At 61.4% G+C, this 19,620-nt stretch overlaps 1 protein-coding gene across 1 annotated transcript; it reads right to left on the bottom strand.

Annotated features, from left to right (window-relative positions):
- Positions 1-250: 250 nt before the first annotated feature.
- LOC102191395 (D-2-hydroxyglutarate dehydrogenase, mitochondrial) lies at positions 251-19,542 on the bottom strand. Its single transcript, XM_018044473.1, is given in 10 exon segments — positions 251-1,335; positions 10,580-10,745; positions 13,187-13,329; positions 14,749-14,892; positions 16,655-16,823; positions 18,061-18,084; positions 18,086-18,209; positions 18,908-19,049; positions 19,274-19,385; positions 19,432-19,542. Coding segments are annotated over 10 exon segments (1,395 nt in total). The 3' UTR covers positions 251-1,075.
- Between the last annotated feature and the right edge of the window lie 78 nt (positions 19,543-19,620).

Here is a 19,620-nt window from a genome sequence, read left to right as displayed (position 1 = left end):
TGCACACTGCAAACAGACCTGACCGCTTTAGGAAGCCACGTGAGGCCACACCTCAGGGCCTGATGAGGCGGGCCTCCCAGTCACACAGCGCAGGACGGGGGACATGGTGTGGGGCCAGGGGCTGGGGCAGGGATGCCCCCACACACGGGTGGTCAGGCCCCAGGGCCTTGAATTTCCAGCGCTCAAGAACGCAGTACACGGGCGCCCATAAGCTGAGGCCACTTTCCTAGGAACAAAAGGGAGGAGAGGATGCTGGCTAACTACACTTTTATTAGAAGCTCACGGCACCAGAAAGAAGGCGAGTGCAGCCTCTCAGACTGTCTCCAAGCCCCAGCAGCTGCCCCAGGGGAGCACCCGCTTGGGGTGACAGGATGCCTGTGGCTGGCGGGGCTTCTCACCCAGCGCTACTGACGTTTGTGGTCAGAGCAGAACCGGAAAGACATCTCCATGGACGCGTCACAGCAAGTGTGGGAAACGGGTGGCTGGCTTCTGAACCTCTGGGCCTTCTAGCAAACAGGGACGCAACATACCCAGGGTGGGCACGCCTGTTCCTCTGGCTCAAAAGGGACCAGCTGTCGTCCAGAAACTGCTTGATGTCTCGGCTCTGCTGGTCAGAGCGTGAATGGACCCGCCTCTGCCCCATCACCCACGTGGAGCTCGTCCCCTCTGCCTGAGGCCCCTCAGAGGCTTGCGCCAAGTGGGGGACCAGTGGGACGACTGCCCTCTCAGGGATGTACCCCACAAGGCAGGATCCCACGGGCCACAGGCAACCAGGGGTGACCTGGTTGACCCCGAGTGGGCAGAACCATGCGCCCACCCAGCCTGTCCAGGACCTGCGGAGGGATGGCATGTCTGTCCAGCAGGCAGGCATAGTGGATGGACAGCTCTCTGTCCACCCAACAGAACAGCGGGGCTCTGGGAGACTCCTGCCGAGAGAGCCGTGTGGCCTGGGCTTTGAGCTCTGGCCCCCTGGACCAAGCGGCCAGTCGTCCAGCCTGCTGCAGGCTCTGCGGGGCCACCCCACGGGCAACGCCAAGACCAGATGGAGGCCCCCCAGTCTGGCTGCAGGGGGCCGTCAGGCGTGGGTGGGCAGCATCTTGTAGGGGTTCAGGATGCCCTTGGGGTCCAGGAGGGCCTTGAGCTGCCGCATGAGCTGCAGCGCCTCGGGGGGCTTGCTGTAGCCGAGGACGTCCTTCTTCTTGAAGCCCAGGCCGTGCTCGGCGCTAACACTGCCCCGCTGCCCCGCCGTCCACTCATACACGTAGGGCTCCAGGGCGCCCAGCAGGGATGCGCTGAAGGTCTCGGCCGTCACGTTGAGGTGCAGGTTGCCATCCCCTGGAGGGGCAGGCATGGACAGGTCAGCAGGGCCTCCTCGGCCCCTTGAGGCCCTCTCCTCCCCGAGGCCCCCACTCCCAAGAGCCCCCTGCCCCACCCCGCCGCCCTTCACACCACTGGCCGCTGACCTGGGGTGGTCACTCCCCTGCTCCAGGGGCTGCAGCGCCCCCAGCTGCACACACGTTTCTCTCTGAGTTCTCCGCAGCCCCCCACCCCACCCGCACAGCCCCCCTCCCCGAGGGCCCCCGCCTGAGACAAACATCTGCCCAACCTGCGTGAGCCCAGCTGGACCACTGAGGCCGCCACAGACCCAGGTCCCCCAGCACCCAGGAGGCCACTGACCGGGTGACCTGCAGCCTCTGACCCAGTGACCTTGGACCACTGACCCTACGACCTGAGACTTCTATGCCCCCTCCTCCATGCACGTCTGTCAAATGTAGGGAGCAAACCAGGGACCTGTCTCCCACCAAACGTGGTTCCCGCAACACAGCTGGGGTGAAGGCTCTGGAAACAAGGGAAGCCCTGCAGAGAGAGAAGCTGGGCTCCTCTGATCCTCGCCGACACCAGCAGCCCCTTCAGGGCCTGGGGGAGCCACACGGCCCCGGGGCCCTCCCCACGTCTTGCACACGCAAACTGCCTCCAACTCAGCCTCCAGTAATCCCCACAGATAACAGCCTGAGACACACACACGCCACACAAAGCCTAAGACAAACATCACAAACACGCAGAAAGGAAGCCGTGATGGCAAGACCCACGAGGGCCTGCGACGCAGCGACTCCCAAAAAGAAGATAAACGGCTCATGTGCTTAAAGAAACACAAGAGAAAACGTATGAGACACGGACCAGAGAGAGCTTTTAAACAGCCAGGTCGATCTTCTAGAAACGAAAAAGAAGGTCACTGAAATGTCAACGACCAGAGAGAGATGTAGCGGGATGCAAAGCAGACAAGCCCGCAGAGGCCTGGGGCCTCAGACGGGAGAGGGGACGCGCCGTGAGCCCGCGGGGGACGCCCCGGAGGGCGGGGAGACGGTGTCCGCAGAGACAACAGGGGAGCGGCGTCCGGAGGCAGAGCCCACAGGCTCCAGCTGACAGACACTGACCCAGCTGGACAGCGCTGAGAGGAGCCAAGGAACCCCAGGAGTAGGGACAGATCTTAGAGCGGACTTCTCTCCGTGGAGCACGCTGGCCCCGCGACGCCTGCACTCTGCAGAGAGCAGGACTGTCAGACCAGAGTCTCACAGTTCACTGCGGAGAAGCCACTGAACAGCAGAGTGCAGACACGTTCAAGCCAAGAAAATCCGCGGCCCGCTGCCACCTGCCTCCCCAGACCACAGGAAGCTCCAAAGGCCGGGCTGTGACACCAGGTCAGAGACGGACCCGCAGTGTGGCTGAGTCTGGTCAGACACGGGCTCACACGGCGGTAACAGCAGCACCACCACCAGGGCTGGGGAGCGTCACGGTGCTGGGGCACACTCCAGACACAGCAACCAGGAGCGGGTGACGGCACCCAAGGGGCAGGCCCCAGGCCCAGGCTCTCAGGGGAACAGCGGTGTCCTGGCGGTGGGGGACAGAGAGCTGACTCTAAGGAACTGGCCCAGATGATTGTGGGGACATGGTTAGCCCAGCATCCGCAGGGCCGACCAGCAAGTGGACACCCAGAGACGAGCTGAGGCTGCAGTTCCGGTCCAAAGGCCTCTTCCGTTGGGGATGTCCGTGTCCTGTGGCCCGGGCCTTCAGCTGATCAGGTGAGACCCTCCCACATGGGGAGGGTGACCTGCTTTACTCAAGGTCTGTGGATAAATGCTAATCTCATCTTAAAACTGTCTTCACAGTATCCAGACTGACGTCTGACCAAGCAGCTGGGCGCACAGCCCAGCCAAGCTGACACACAGGTCGCCACACTGTTTGGGGAGAGGGTCATGATACTGATTAATCTCCACCGCTTTTAAGGTAGGACACCCTGATAACTTTGCCAGAAGAAATATCAACAACCTCAGACATGCAGATGATACCATTCTGAAGGCAGAAAGTGAAGAGGAACTGAAGAGCCTCTTGATGAGGGTCAAAGAGGAGACTGAAGTAGCGGCTTGAGGCTCAGGGAGACCATGGCGTCCAGCCCCATCACTTCATGGCCAATAGAAGGGGAAACAGTGGAAACGGACAGACTTTATTTCAGGGGGGCTCCAAAATCATGGCAGATGGTGACGCACCATAACATTAAAAGATGCTTGCTCCTTGGAAGGAAGTTATGACAAATATGGACAGTGTATTAGAGATCAGAGGTCACTTTGCTGACAAATGTCCCTACAGTCAAAGCTCTGGTTTTTCCAGTTGTCATGTACACACGGCAGAGCTGGACCCTAAAGAAAACTGAGCGCTGAAGAATTGATGCTTTCAAACTGTGCTGCTGGAGAAGACTCTTGAGAGTCCCTGGGACTGCAAGGAGACACAACCAGTCCATCCTAAAGGAAATCAGTCCTGAGTATTCATTGGAAGGACTGATGCTGAAGCTGAAACTCCAATCCTTTGACTACCTGATGAGAAGAGCTGACTCACTGGAAAAGACCCTGATGCTGGGAAAGACTGAAGGCAGCAGGAGAGGGGGCGACAGAGGATGAGGTGGCTGGATGGCATCACCGACTCAGAGGACATGAGTTTGTGCCAGAGTCCAGCTCCAGCAGCCAGGGGTTCAACCGCAAGGGGCGAGCGGTGTCGGCGAGAAACAACGCAGCCTCTCAGTTTCCTTGGACTGCCTGCTTATTTCAAGCTTAAGATTCTCTTTTACGCTTTTACAAAAACATCAGGTCAGAGGTTTGACATTTTCAGATCCCCCTCACCCAGATTTATGATCTCCGTAAATGACTGTTGCCCTTCAAACAGAGCTCCTGCTTCAGCGATTCTCTCGGAATCAGCTTTACCATCTATTATCCACCTCCTATTGTCCTATAGTTACCTTGTGATTACACTGTAACTCATGCTACCCTCCTCAGTTTATTTCTCATCTTTCTAAATCCTGTTTAACCCCTAACATCCTGAGCTCACTATCTCTTAAAAAGGCTTCTAGCTATAGTATCTCTAAAATTCCTAACCTCTATAAGCTATAGTAAAACATGCGAACATTAAAACATTCCTTAAATCTTCAACTTCTAACTATTTTAATTATTTCTAAGCCCTAAACACAGTAAACTCCTTTGCCATAAACATTTTCCTCACAAACAGGCTTCAGATAGCAATCCTTCCCGTGGCCTCAAGCTGCGGCCTATGTGCTCATCCTGGAACACTCTTTTGTAAAAGTCCTTGAACAAATGTCAATGACTAACTTTATGGATTATTTTCTGAGCACAGCTGCAGAAGGCTTTGTACCTTCTCATACTCCCCTCAAGAACAATAAGCACCTTAATATTCCTTTTCAGTCAACTCAGCCAAGGAGAGGAAAATACAAGTCAAAATCACAAGGCCTAACTCCTTCATGCCGGGTCTGTGCCTGCAGGACAAAGAGAGGGGGTTGGGACCATGCCTCCATTTTGTCAGTAATGCCTAACGCGGCTCCCGACAAATTTGAGTAAACTCCAGAAAACAGTGGAGGACAGAGAAGTCTGGCATGTTACAGTCTGGGGGGTCACAAAGAGTCAGACACAACTAAGCGACTTAACAGCACCACCACCACCCTGATAAAGATACAATTCTAGGGATACTGCTGAAAGAACAGACGGGCATAATTTCTTATTAGTAAATGGAAACAAACTCTATGAGATAAAACACCAACCAAAAGAAGGTAATTCAGTTCAGTTAAGTTCAGTCGCTCAGTCGTGTCCAGCTCTTTGCGACCCCATGGACTGCAGCACGCCAGGCCTCCCTGTCCATCACCATCTCCCGGAGTTCACTCAAACTCATGTCCATTGAGTCGGTGATGCCATCCAGCCATCTCATCCTCTGTCGTCCCCTTCTCCTCCTGCCCCCAATCCTTCCCAGCATCAAGGTCTTTTCCAATGAGTCAACTCTTCGCATGAGGTGGCCAAAGTATTGGAGTTTCAGCTTTAGCATCATTCCTTCCAAAGAAATCCCAGGGCTGATCTCCTTCAGAATGGACTGGTTGGATCTCCTTGCAGTCCAAGGGACTCTCAAGAGTCTTCTCCAACACCACAGTTCAAAAGCATCAATTCTTCGGCACTCAGCTCTCTTTATAGTCCAACTCTCACCTCCATACATGACTACTGGAAAAACCATAGCTTTGATTAAATGGACCTTTGTTGGCAAAGAAGGTAACAATTCAGAGCAAAAAAAAATAGAAGAAACAAGGGACAAAGAGAAGGCCCAAAGTGAGGCCGACCCAGGTCACTGCACAGTCTCTGTGAATGAGGGGCAGCGAAACATGCCACCTCAAGACGGGCCATTTGGCATGAGGGTTATTTTGAGCTGAAGGTAACTGAGAAGAAAGACACACAGAACAGCCCCCTGCCCTCCATCCACGTGGAAGCAGGACGAGAGTGTGTGAAGGTGTCCCCAGGCCCCAGCAAGGGCAGGGCCACCACCCAGGACAGCTCCGGGCTTGGCCTACATGAGACTCGTGTCCGCCAGTTTCCTGCGTGTTTATAAACCTTCCCACAATTTGCCCCTGAACATCCGTCCTCTTCCTTCATCCATGCTGTCTCCAAAGAGGTACTGCTCTTTGCTAAAATGCCCCACAAGTCGAACTACCTGAAAATGAGCAGCACCCTGTGGGTTCTCTCTGTTCGGCCTCCACGACCTTCCCTGAGCTCCAAAGGGCAGACTGGAGCGGCTGCTAATCAGGGAGGGGAGGGGCGCAGAGACAGGGAGGGGCAGGCAGGCACAGCAGGGCAGCAGGGGCAGGGCTCGGGCGGCCTTGAAAAGAATGAGCCGGGGAGGGAGGTGGGAGGGGCGTCATGTTTGGGAACGCATGTAAGAGTTAAAGATTTCAAAATTTAAAAAATAAAAACTAAAAAAAAAAAGGAAAGAAAAGAAAAGAATGAGATGGTCTAACAATCAGCGCCAGGTGGGCCCAAGATGGCTATGAGTCAGCCTCTACTAGACCTTGGGCCTCGGTACACATCATCGCAACACGTCAGCACTCGTCCCAGCATGACAGGCCCAAGGGCGACCCACAGAGACCAAGAAGTCGGCCGTGATCCACTTCCTGGAAACCTCCGCCTCTCCCCTGAAACAGCTGGGATAACCCTCCCACTCGTTAGCTTGTGAGATTACTGGCCGCCCCACAGATGGGGGACTCTCCCCTTCTGAGATGGCCCACACTGTGCAGCGCGCCCCTCTCTAAACGAACCCGCGTCCTGCTGACCATTCTGTCTCTCATTGCATCCTTTCTGCCACGAGACATCAAAAATCTGAGCGTCATTAAGTCCTGAGACCAGGTGTGCAACCTTAGTTAAAAGACCATGGGTGGACTTCCCCAGTGGTCCAGGGGTTAAGACTCTGCCTGCCAGCGCAGGGGACGTGGGCTTGATCCCTGGCCCCAGAAGATTCCGCACACTGCAGGGCAACTAAGCACGGCAGCTCCTGAGCCTGTGCGCTCTAGAGGCGCCCTTAGAGTTGTGCTCTGCAACGAGAGAAGCCCACTTCCCACACCTGGCGGGAGCCCACCCAGCAGTGAAGCCTAGCGCAGCCCAAAGCGAACCCGTGGCGTCTCAGCGCCACACGCACGCTGCTGCTCAGCGGCTCAGCCGTGCCTGACTCTTTGCGACTCCATGAACTATATTTAGCTTGCTCCTCTGTCCCTGGGATTCTCCAGGCGAGAATGCTGGAGTGGGTTGCCAGGCCATCCTCTAGGGGGTCTTCCTGACCCAGGGATCGAACCTGAGGCTCCTGCGCTCCTGGACTGCAGGCGGACTCTTTACCGCTGAGCCAGTGGGGAAACCCAAAGTCACATAGCACATGGAAAGAAATTTAAAAAGACAAGGAAAAAAGACCGTGGACTTTGCCTGGGCTCGACTCCCTGCCCCCACCACATGGGTTCCAGTCCAAACCTGAGGTACGTGGTTTCAGCTGCACCTCAAGGGACGCATTTGACAGTATCTTTGAGCTTTGCAGAACTAAGCGCCCCTGTAAGTAGAAGCTGTCAGGTTCTTCATTCCACAGAGGATCCCAGTTTGCTAATCTGGAGAAGCTCAGGAGACACCTGAGGCCAGGCTAAAGGAGTGCAGGCCCCGCTCACAGCCTGGTCCCTATCATCCACCAGGCTAGGGGAGTGCAGGTCCCGCTCACAGCCTGGTCCCTATCATCCACCAGGCTAGGGGAGTGCAGGTCCCGCTCACAGCCTGGTCCCTATCATCCACCAGGCTAGGGGAGTGCAGGTCCCGCTCACAGCCTGGTCCCTATCATCCACCAGGCTAGGGGAGTGCAGGTCCCGCTCACAGCCTGGTCCCTATCATCCACCAGGCTAGGGGAGTGCAGGCCCCGCTCACACCCTGGTCCCTATCATCCACCAGGCTAGGGGAGTGCAGGTCCCGCTCACAGCCTGGTCCCTATCATCCACCAGGCTAGGGGAGTGCAGGCCCCGCTCACACCCTGGTCCGTATCATCCACCAGGCTAGGGGAGTGCAGGCCCCGCTCACAGCCTGGTCCCTATCATCCACCAGGCTAGGGGAGTGCAGGTCCTGCTCACACCCTGGTCCCTATCATCAACCCTTCCCTGTGCTGACCCCATAAACTCCTCACCAGATCCTCCCAGCTTGGGACACAGTTCAGGGGCAGGAGCCCACCGTGCCACCCCGGCCTGACAGAGCAATGAATCTATTTTTTATTACTTTGCCCCAACTCTGCCTCTGAGATTCGATCTGGCACTGGTGCACAGAGGCCGGCCTCTTGGCATCGAACTGACAGCCCAAGTCTCCACCTTCAGAAGCAGCCGAGGCACCAAAAGGGGGCCCACCCTCACCTCAGGGGCAGGGGGCTCGCTCGGCAGCTGACAGCCAAGCGGGCTCCGGCTGCCAGCGGCGCAGAGGGCAGGCTGGATCCAGAGGGTCTGCTCTCAGCACCCGGCAAATGGCTGGGGAGACTGGCGGTGCCCCAGGCAGGGACCATACTTCCACCCACGGCGCTCTCCACCCAGTCCCCCATCTACCACACGGCCAACAGCAAGCCACAGCCTTCAAGTGGATGGAAAACTCCCGCATGTTTGGAAGTCAAAATACACAGTTCTGCCCACCTCGTGGGTCAGAGAAGCAATGATGAGGGAAATCAGAAAGCATTCAGAACAGAAAGATGACGAGAGTGCCCTCAGACAGGGGGAGCCCCCGGCCAGCGGCAGACGGGACAGAGGGAGGCACCCTGCGTCCCCGACCCACTCCTCTGCAGGGGGGTGGCATTGAGCACCCAGGGGAGCAGATGCCGAGCGGGCGGAAGTACGGGGCGTGCAGGGCCAGTGCCTCGGTCACAGGACGCAACGGCCTGGAGCCGGGTCTGGCCCTCCTGACTCCTGTGGGCGCTCCTGGATGCTGCCAAGTCTGAGAAGGCAAGAAATAGGTACTTTTTAAAACCAGCAAACACAACCTGTGTGCTTACACGGAGGGAAATTTAAATACACTGAAGAGCAGAAAGGCTGAAAATCAGTGAGCTACGTGTTTAATTATAGTCAGAAAAGCAGCAGCAACGCCTGAAGGTGGAGAAGAGAAAAGCGCCAAACACAGAAGCTGCAATGGGAAAGACCAGCAAGGCCCAGCGCTGACCGTGGAGAGACTGCAAAAGCAACAAGCGCCCGAGCAAGAGAGAACGGTGTGGACGGGGCCGCCCCTCTCTCCCAGTCACAGGGGCCCGGCCGCCAGCCCCTGCGGCCGGTCCCCTCTCCCAGTCACGGGGGCCCACGGCCAGCCCCTGCGGCCAGTCCCCTCTCCCAGTCACGGGGGCCCAGCCACCAGCCCCTGCGCCCACAGCCCTGTGCGGAAGCCAGGATGCACCCTGGCCTGAGACAGCTGAGAGCCACGCGGAATGGGGCTCTCCCGGCCCAGACGCCCGCGTCTGCCCAGCACCCTGGCACGCCTGCTTGTGAGGAGCAGTAACTGTGATGTCTGACTCACGGGCTTTTCTGCCCCAGCACAACGCTCCCATGTATCCTGGCTGCTCCTCTGCCTCCGGGAGCAGCCCCTCTGCACCGTCCGAGAGCCCGCTCCCCGCCTAGAGCTCTCAGTACGGTCCCAGATAAAACTGAACTCACAACCTTCGGGTTGTACATAGAGAAGAAACCATCCAAATCCGGACTTAGACGGTCCCCCTCCGCAAGTGCTGGACACGGCACAAAGGATAATAAGAACAACGTAATGCCAGAACACTCAGGATCTTAGAAGAGACGGACAAAAGGCCAGAAAAAAAATGAACAAAGTCAATTCTGAAGGAAAGGTAAGCTGGGAGAGTCCTGAAGTTATGAAAGAAAGTGCTTTGTGAGCGTCCATCTCCTAAAAAAAATTCCCCACCAAAAACTTCAGGCCCAAGTACCTTCACCTGCAAGCTACTAAATATTCAAAGAGGAGGTAATCTCAACTTGCCAGACGCTTCCAGAGATGACCCCCAGGTTGCTTTATGACTCTGAGACCAACCTCCAGCCTGGACAGACAAAGGGAACCTGATAGGGCAGGATGGAGGAGCTCCTCCACGGGGTCAGTAAAAGGGTCAGACAAGACATAGAAGGGTCCCGGTCACGCTGGGCTGACCCGGACACACAGACCCACTCGACCCCAGGTCCAGAGAGATGAGCCCCAGGGGTCAACGGGAAACCAGAGCCCGGCACCCGAGCAGACGCAGAAAGAGCATTCAGCAAATCAGCAATCACGCTCAATTTCCAGAGTGGAATTCCTCCACGTGATGCATTCAGGGCCCCCACATACAGTCCCAGGAGGCAGAACTGAGCCCACCCTATGGAAAGGACAGCGGAGGCCCCAGGCAGAAGTCACCCCCACACCTGTGAACAGACGGGGCTTTGGGACAGCCGGTCCCAAAAGCTGCTGAAAATCGAGGGGGATGAAATTGCTCCTTCCTGTGAATCAATAACTTACAAGCGTGACTCTTCTGCATACAATAATGACCGGAAATAGCTTTAAGACCCTTTCATCTGGAGGGAGGGCTGGGTCAGAGCTCATCCTCAAACAGGAGACCCCCGTGATCAGGCCGGGCCCCCGCCCCAGCCAAGCTCCAAGCCCGCGCTCCCAGGGCTGGCCTTCCCGAGCAGGCCTTCTCGGGACGCCCCAGGCACGCCCCCGATCCCGCGGGCTGTGCTCACCCAGGTGGCCGTAGCCCACCACGTGCTTGGCGCTCGGGCCGAGCCGGGCACGCAAGTCACCCACGAGGTCGTAGAGCCTGTCCAGAGGCAGCGAGAGGTCGTACTTGTACACGTAGCCGTCACGGCTCAGGGCCTCGGTGATCCGTTCCCTGAGTGCCCACAGCATCTGGAGGAGGTACGGGCACCGTTACCCCGAGCGGGCAGGGCTGCGGGGTGACCCCAGGGTCGGGAGGGAACCCTCAGGTGACAAAAACATCCCACGCCGTGACAAGGGCACGGCTTCCGAGAACCCACACTGGACGGGGGCCCCAGACGTGGCCAGGCGGGCCCCTGAGGGCAGACACCCAGGGCCCCTCGGGGACAATTAGTGCTGACCCTGTGACCTCAGGACCGGCAGGGCGGGGGGAGCTCGGGGACACAGGCAGAGACCTCAGCACGGCCACACGCCCTTCCCAGTGCCCCACGATGTCCTGTCTCGTCACAGACGGCCCGGGAGGGGGTCCCCAGGCTTGTCCCGTCTCATCACCCCTCATCCTCCACATCCCACCTCCATGTCTCAGGAAACCTCGAGGCGAGGCAGCTTTCTGGGTAAGGGAAAACATCATTTTCTTCATTTCTTTTTTAACAAGCCCACAGTGCAATAATCACCCCTGAGTAAGGAACAGTTCCTCGCCAGCACGGGATACCCACTGGGCGTCTGCGTTTCCCCAATTGCTCAGCACTGTGGGTCACGCCCTTCCCACGCCTGGGTGCCCCGAACTTCATCGTGACCTGACGCTCCTCCCGTGCCTGGGGCCTGGCCACATGCCTGGCCTGAGCCCAGCAGCCCCGCCCGCGCTGTGCGGCCTCCTCAAACCCTCACATCCCAGCGCGGCCACAGAGCTGCAGGCCCCTTGTCTACCCACCTCACCCACCGCTCCAAACCCAGTCTCTCTAGAACCCAGTCTCTCTAGAACGTTCCGTCTGCAACACCTCTGTACACCTGCACAGCTAACGCTGCTCTGTAACCCATCCAGGCTCAAACACCCCCGACCCCCACCCTGTGTCTCCACCAGGGCCCCGGACACCAACGCTTGAGAACGGGGCATCAAGGTAGGCGGTGTGACCCTGGGGTGGGACCCCTCCCCCGGCAGACGGCCCAGGAGCCCTGCTCTAGCTCCGCCCGCTCCACACAGCAGCCTGGAGCTCAATGCACCCAGACGGAGCGGGGGCCGCTGGACCTGGGCCCTCCATCAGAAGACGTGGGCCCTGTGCCCAGAGCGGGCAGGGCCCGGTTCTCAGGCCTGAGGCCCAGAGGTTCCTCATTCCCAGGCAAGCGCGTTCAGTGGGAACCAAGGCAAGCATGGGGGGCAAGCCCCAGCACTGGGCCCTGGTGGGGAGAGGGGGCCATGGCCCAGGTCTCAGCCCCTATGCCCCCAGGACACAGGCCCCATCTCCCCCAGGACTGAGCCCCTATGCCCCCAGGACACAGGCCCCATCCCCCCAGGACTGAGCCCCTATGCCCCCCAGGAAACAGGCCCCATCCCCTCCAGGACACAGGCCCAATCACTCCAGGACTCAGCCCCCACCCCCTCCAGGACTCAGCCCCCATCCCCTCCAGGACTCAGCCCCCATCCCCCCAGGACTCAGCCCCCACCCCCCCCAGGACTCAGCCCCCATCCCCTCCAGGACTCAGCCCCCATCTGCCCCATCCCCCCCACCCCCAGGACTCAGCCCCAACCCCCTCCAGGACTCAGCCCCCATCCCCCCCAGGACTCAGCTCCCATCTCCCCGATCCCCTGCCAGGACTCAGCCCCATCCCCCCCCAGGACTCAGCCCCATCCCCCCCACCCCCAGGACTCAGCCCCCATCTCCCCCATCCCCCCCCAGGACTCAGCTCCCACCCCCCCCAGGACTCAGCCCCACCCCCTCCAGGACTCAGCTCCCATCTCCCCGATCCCCCCCAGGACTCAGCCCCCATCTCCCCCATCCCCCAGGACTCAGCTCCCATCTCCCCATCCCCCACCCCCAGGACTCAGCCCCCATCTCCCCCATCCCCCCAGGACTCAGCCCCATCTCCCCGATCCCCCCCAGGACTCAGCCCCATCCCCCCCACCCCTAGGACTCAGCCCCCATCTCCCCCATCCCCCCAGGACTCAGCTCCCATCTCCCCCATCCCCCCACCCCCAGGACTCAGCCCAGCAAGCCCAGCCTCACAGGAAGGAGAGGAGGGAGTGGCTGGCAGGAAGGACAGGCGGTGGCGGGTCACGAGGAGCAGGACTGAAATCCTGTGTCAGGAGGTGAGGGCCTCACCTCCGAGGAACCCAGACCAGAGGGCCAGGTGAGAACAGGATGGGTAGCAGCCCCCAAGGCCCCAGGTCCCTGGACGGTGACCGTGGCCCCCCAGCTCCCACGCCCACACGGTGATAGCAGCCTCCTCCATGCCAGGCCCACCTTCCTCACCCTCTGGTGAAGCCCCTCCCAGGGAGCCCCCCACGCCCTGCCCAGCCGCCCCCTGTCCACAGGCCCAGACACCAAGTATGTTTCAGTGAGGCGGCCGGCAGGTAGGTCCCCGGCCGCAGCCCCTCTCACTTTAGCGGTGGCGGGGGCGGGGTGGTCATCGCCCACCTTGATCCTCCTCTCGTCGCTGCCCAGGGTCCCGTCGGTCACCAGCCCTGAATCCAGCACCTGCTCCAGGAAGCAGCCCAGCTTTTCAGCGTCATGCCCCGGCCCGGAGCCCGCCGTCTCAATGAGGACGTAGAAGGGGCTTTCTGGAAGCGCAGAGGCAGGGTGAGCAGGGGGAGGCAGTCAGGGGAAGGCCGGGGCGGGACCGCTGGGGCCAGGGAGCTCCAGCACCTCCCGACATGCTGGGGTCACCCACAGAGCAGCCACCGGCTACTGTGGCTAAAGACAGGTCCTTCACTGTAAGAGAAACAGTGCCCCCCGGAGACAAGGCAGAGCCGGAATGCTGGGGTCGGGATCGTGCAGTGGAGGGTGGGGCTCCTCTCATCAAACCGCGGGTTGAGTAGAGGTGTGCTGCCTGCCGTGGTGGATGACTCCTCGGGGGCCCTCTGTGCATCCAGGGGCCTCCACACCCCCAGGGGCCCTCCATGCCCCAGGGGCCCTCCACATCCCCCAGGGGCTGTCAACACCTCCACGGACCCTCCACACCCACCAGGGACCCTCCATACCCCCAGGGGCCCTCCACATCCCCAGGGACCCTCCACACTCCCCAGGGGCCCTCAACATCCCCCAGGGGCCCTCAACATCCCCCAGGGACCCTCCATACCCCCCAGGGGCCCTCCACACCCCCAGAGGCCCTCTGTCCATCCAGGGACCCTCCACACCCTCTAGGGACCCTCCATGCCCCAGGGGCCTCCACACCCCCCAGGGGCTGTCAACACCTCCAGGGACCCTCCACACCCCCCAGGGACCCTCCATACCCCCAGGGGCCCTTAACACCCCCCAGGGGCCCTCAAAACCCCCAGGGGACCTCCATGCCCCCAGGGGCCCTCCATCCCATTAGAGACTCCCCTCCCACCCAGGGACCTTCCCACCCCACCCCAAGGGACCCTCCACTTTTCCAGGCCCTCACACATAGAGAAGATGCCACGTGAGGGCCCCCACCTCACCCAGCCCCCGTGGAGCCCTGGTCCTGGGCTTGCAGCCTCCAGAACGGGCAGAAGCAGTGCCCTTGCTGAGGGCTGCGGTTCCGTGAGGGCGGCCTGGGGTGAGACCAGGGCTGCTTCCTCTGGTCGTTTTCAGGAGTGAGAGTGCCAGGACCTGCAGCTGTGTGGGTTTACCCAGACGCACACAGCGCGTGGACTCAAGAACCAGGCGTGACAAGCTCGTCAGCTAAATTGGAAGGAGCTGGCTGAGCTCTGGGGGCTGGCACGTTTTGGGGGGACACTTCTCCCAGTTGAGGAGCCGGCGGAGGGTCCTGACTGCGTCCGGCTGTTCCAGAGACCCCGGGGCTCCGGCACAACTGCCAGCATCTGAACCAGCTCTGCCAGGGAAGGGATCTCAGGGAGAGCCCTGCCCTCAACAGCGACGGGGAGGCCAGAACCGCCGCGCCTCCTGCCCCCTCCACTCCACGGACGGGCTGGAGGCCTGGCACCTTCCATCAGCCCACATGCCAAATGGCGCAAAAGGTGAGGCGGGCACTGCCCACAGGCAGGCAGGGGCAGTACCTTGCACGGGGCAGGAGAGACCGAGGTGGAGCCTGACCAGCTTCATGCACTCAGCATCCATGAACTCAAATGCGGACAGGATCTCGCCCAGCATCGCCCTGCAGGTACGGAAGGCCTGCAGCACTTCGGCAAAGCCCGGGCAGCCTGCAACAGGTACGGTGAGAGAGCAGTCAGACTGGCAGGCAGACACGGGGCCTCCACGGGCCACCCGAGCCGCCCTTCAAGCAGCAAAACCAACCCGCCCGGCCAACGGCCACTTGGAAAGTCGCAAACACGTGGGAAGAAACGGGCCCCTCGGGAAGCAACTCGGCTGTGTCTCTGACACCCCGGGTCCCGCAAGCATTCAGGGCACGTTTCCCGGCCCCCAGCTCTCCACGGCGCCCCAGCACCCGGGGCTGGCTGCCAGGCGCCCAAGGCGGAGCACGGACATCGATGTGCGGGCAGGCGGGGCGGGCCAAGAAGACCTGGTGGGCATGGGGGGTGAGCTCGGCCCTTCCCGGCAGGGATGAGGAGGCCCTGAGGGGTCCTGGGAAGGGCAGGGAGGATGGTCAGGGGGTGGGGGTGGGGGTGGGGGTGGGGGTGGGGGTGGGGGTGGGCCCCACCCTGTGGGCCCAAGGAGCAGCCAGGGGCGGCCTGTGAACCCCAGCAAAGGGAGCTGAGCGAACTGGAGACAGATCGGAGGGAAGCTTCCAGAACGCAACACAGAGCGGGACCGGAGGGAAAGCCACGCGGTTACAACACGTGGAGACCGACAGCCTGAAAGGTCCCCTCGTGCGTCTCATCACCGTGCTGGGAGGAGAGAGGGCTGGGCGGCTGCTGAGGACGGGGTGGAGGGAAGCTTCTGGAAGTGGGGCGCTTAGGAAGCTCCAGAAAGAAAAAGAACGCACTCTCACAGGAGACATACTGGAACCCATAAGAGACCAAAGGAAAAGAGGAAATCTCTGCACCGGCCAAAGAAAGAGAAACAGCCCCTCAGGGCGGCCGCAGGGGACGCCAACCCACCACCGGAGCCGCGAGGAGCGCCGCTCCCACAGGACGGAGACGCCAGACGCCGGGGCCGCCTTCCAGGAAAGGGGAGGAGGGAGACGTGCCAGACAGACACGCACGGACTCACGTGGACTCAGCAGGGACTCACAGCCCCAGGCGTCCGTGACGGAGCAACCAGGATGTGTTCACAGCGCGGGGCTGGGAAAGCCCGACGCAGGACAGCAAACGTGGAATTACAGTGACGACCAGCGCGACAGAAGGCATCAGGACGACAAGGTCGCGGGGCCGGGGCAGGAGAGGGACTCGGGGCAGGGGAGTCGAGAAGCCGCGCGGCTGGAGGGGGGCCCGACGCGCCTGCAGAGACGGTGGCGAGCTGCTGGCCCCACCAGGTGGACTAAGGGCCCTGAGATGAACGGACCCGGCCCTGGACCTGGCACCAAACGCTGCTTCCCTGCGAACCTTCCGGCATGAGTGAGTGAGTGAGAGGGAAGGAAGGTCATTCACTCGCGTCCGACTCTGTGTGACCCCAGGGACCGCACCCTGCCAGGCTCCTCTGTCCCTGGGATCCTCCAGGCAAGAACACTGGAGTGGGTTGCCATGCCCTCCTCCAGCGGATAGTCCCAACCCAGGGATCAAACCCGGCTCTCCTGATTTATCTTCTTTTGGTTTTGCTTCCTTTTGGTCTTTACCCTACAGCATAAGCTGTTATTTAAGAATAACAAACACCGGGTGGATGAGACGCAGGAAGCCCCGGTCCTTTTACAGAATAAAGCGCGCCCAGTCCAGACCCCACCTTGGCACCAAGGCCAGGTCCCGGCCCATGGGGAGAGAGGGAGGCGAGAGGAAAGGGAGGGGCGGCCTGCGTGGCTGCAGGCAGTGCTGCCCAAGAATCCCCCGGAGGCTGGGGGAGGGCGCCTACCGAGGAAGGCCACATTCACAGCGCTGGGCTTGGGTGGACACAGGATGGACACGGCCGTGATGACCCCCAGGGTGCCCTCTGACCCAATGAAGAGCTGCTTCAGGTCGTAGCCCGTGTTGTCCTTCCGCAGAGACGTGAGGCAGTTCAGGACGGTTCCGTCGGCCAGCACCTAGAGAGGGCGTCAGCACTGGCCCCACGCTGCCCTGGGGTGGCCAACCCATCCTGTGCACCGAGAGCGAGCCCTGGGGCAGAGGAGGGGGGCGGGGGAGCACCCAGGGCAGGGTGGAGAGCACCTGGGGCAGAGCAGGGAGCACCAGGACGGGGCGGGGGGAACACCTTGGGTTGAGTGGGGAACACCCAGATGGGGCGGGGAGCACCTCGGGTGGAGCAGGGAGCACCCAGGGTGGAGCCAGGAGCACTCGGGTGGAGCAGGGAGCACCTGGGTGGAGCAGGGAGCACCCAGGGTGCAGGAAGGGGGTGCAGGAAGGCAGGGAGCACCCGGGGTGCAGGAAGGCAGGGAGCACTCGGGTGGAGCAGGGAGCACCCAGGTGGAGCAGCAGGGAGCACCCGGGGTGCAGGAAGGCAAAGAGCACCCGGGGTGCAGGAAGGCAGGGAGCACCCGGGATGCAGGAAGGCAGGGAGCACCCAGGTGGAGCAGGGAGCACCCGGGTGCAGGAAGGCAGGGAGCACTCGGGTGGAGCACGAAGCACCCAGGATGCAGGAAGGCAGGGAAAGGCAGTGCACCAGTGCCCATCCCTGCACTCCTCATCCACAGGCGCCTCAGTCATGCTCTCTCTGGTGAATTTAGTCAGAAGCTTAGCGGCACAGCGTGCAGAAGCCAGCAGACTTGCGATGAAGCATCCTGCAGCCAGAGAGCAGCTCAGGGGCCTGCGGCTAACCAGACAGGAGCGGCCCCCCGCCCTCCGTGGGCAAACACAGAGGCCACGCTTTAGAAAAGCCCTGGAGCTGTGGCGGCACGGGCTCCCAGGGAGCTGGCGGGCGGAATGCCACCACCCGGGAACCTGCTCAGGGGAACAGCCCCCACAGCAGCCCTTCGTGGGGCAGGAGGTGCATCGTTGCCTCGTGGGAAGCCAGAGAGCGGGGTGCCGCGTGTAACCCCCACGGCCCGGGTGAGGCCCAGGGGAGACCAGGCTGCACCCCAAGGTGGCCTCGCTGCCCACCTGAGGCCCGAGAAGGTGGCACCAAGGCTGGGCCTGCAGCACCCTGGGTGCCCGTGTATGGGAGCAAGGGTGCACCTGACCTCTGAGCCAGGGGGTCTCACCAGAGACCTTGCATGCCGACCACTGGGAAAGGCCAGGCCCCTGGACCAACCCGGGAGCCAGAGCAGGTCTGGCCAGGTCCCCGGAAGCAGGGCCAGTGCCTGGCGGCAAGTGTCCCCAGCTCACCACTTCCAGGCCCAGGACCGTCCCCCCGCAGGGAGCCGTATCGCAGGAACCGCAGGCCGCCTGCGTTGGTAGCCACATTCCCCCCAATGTGGCAGCTGCCCTTCGCCCCAAGGTCCAAAGGCATGATGAAGCCCCGCTCCTCCCACGTACTGGCTCAGCGCCTCCAAAACACCCCCGCCTGGCAGACCAGGACCCCTGCCGAGCAAGCAGAGCCCCCGTGGGGGCCGTCAGGCTCAGCCCAGGGGGCCCAGCAGGCCAAAAACCCCGGGAGGGGCATCTGCCCATCCAGGAACCAAGGGTGAGGAGGAAACGGGTGTCCCTCATCCCTCCCCTAGAAGATGGCTTTATGGAAAAGAGGAAAGGCCAGTGAGGCCACGGGGCGGGGGCGGGGGGGGGAACAGGGCTTCACACACACAGGCTCACGCAAGGGAGCGGTGAAGAGGGGTTCCTACAAGGCTAGAGCCCTCAAGTGCGGGTGGGATTCTGCCCCAGGGGACATGTGACAAGTCTGGAGACAATCTGGGTTGGAGATGCTGCTGGCATTGAGTGGGTGGGTCCTGGGGCTCTGCCCAGCCCCCCAGTGTCCAGGTGCCCTGGCCAGAGAGCATGCTCAGCCCAGGGATCCTGCCCGAGAGGCACCCACACAGTTTGTGGGCCTGGAGCTTCGAAACTGTGGAGCCCCTTATACACCCTGCAGGCCTCAGGGAGGGTCGGCGTGGCTGGGAGGGGCCGCACAGCCGTTCAAGTCCAAGGTCTAAGTCGCCCCAAGGACCAAGGGCCTGGGTGCCTGCTTGGTCCTCCCCCCAGCCGCAGCCCAGCCCGCCCGGCCCAGCGCAGCCCAGCCGGCCAGCCCCGGCCCGGCGCCACCAGCCCGGCGGCCGAGGCAGTCCCGGCCGCCGCCTCATATGCCGGCCGCCCAGCCCGGCCCGGCCCGCCCAGCCCAGGCCCGGCCGGCGAGCCCGCGAGGCGGCGGCAGTCCCGCGCGCGGCCTGGACCTCACCCGACCGTCGTAATGGCAAGCTGAGGACATGGTCCATGAGGGTGGGGAGTGTTAGTCAGAAGATACTGAGAGACGCGTGCCTGCGGCCCACCATGGCCCTGGTGTGTTGCCCGCCCCTGGGGGTCCACGCCAGGTTCCCGCTCGGTGCAGTGACCTGGGACACGCCGAGGACCAGGGTCAGGCTGGCCTCCCGACTCCCAAGCCAGCACCTACCGGGAGCCGCGCCGTCAGGGCCGGTGGGAGCCCTCTTCCACCACCGTTTCGAGAGCCAAGCCACGTCTTCACTGCCGCAAGCCTTCAAGGGGTCCTCCCTCCACGACAGGATCTGAGGGGACGAGTGAACCCCCGGCAAACCCGCGGGGGGAACAGGCGGTCATCGGTCTTCCGCCAAGGATCCAGACGAGATCCTGGGCCCGGTGAGCCTTGCGTCTCCGAGCACGACTCAGAGCGTCGTCCTGCCGCACGTTTGGCTGCCTGTTCATTTCTCGCAGGGGCAGCCCCGCTGCACACTCAAGGGCCACTGATCACGCGTGCACCTAGTTTTGTTATTACGTGCCCTA

This window comes from Capra hircus, unplaced genomic scaffold (assembly GCF_001704415.2).
Source record: "Capra hircus breed San Clemente unplaced genomic scaffold, ASM170441v1, whole genome shotgun sequence".
Classification (NCBI taxonomy): Eukaryota; Metazoa; Chordata; class Mammalia; order Artiodactyla; family Bovidae; genus Capra; species Capra hircus.
Note: the sequence above shows the minus strand (reverse complement) of the source record. Positions and strands in the feature narration are given on the sequence as shown.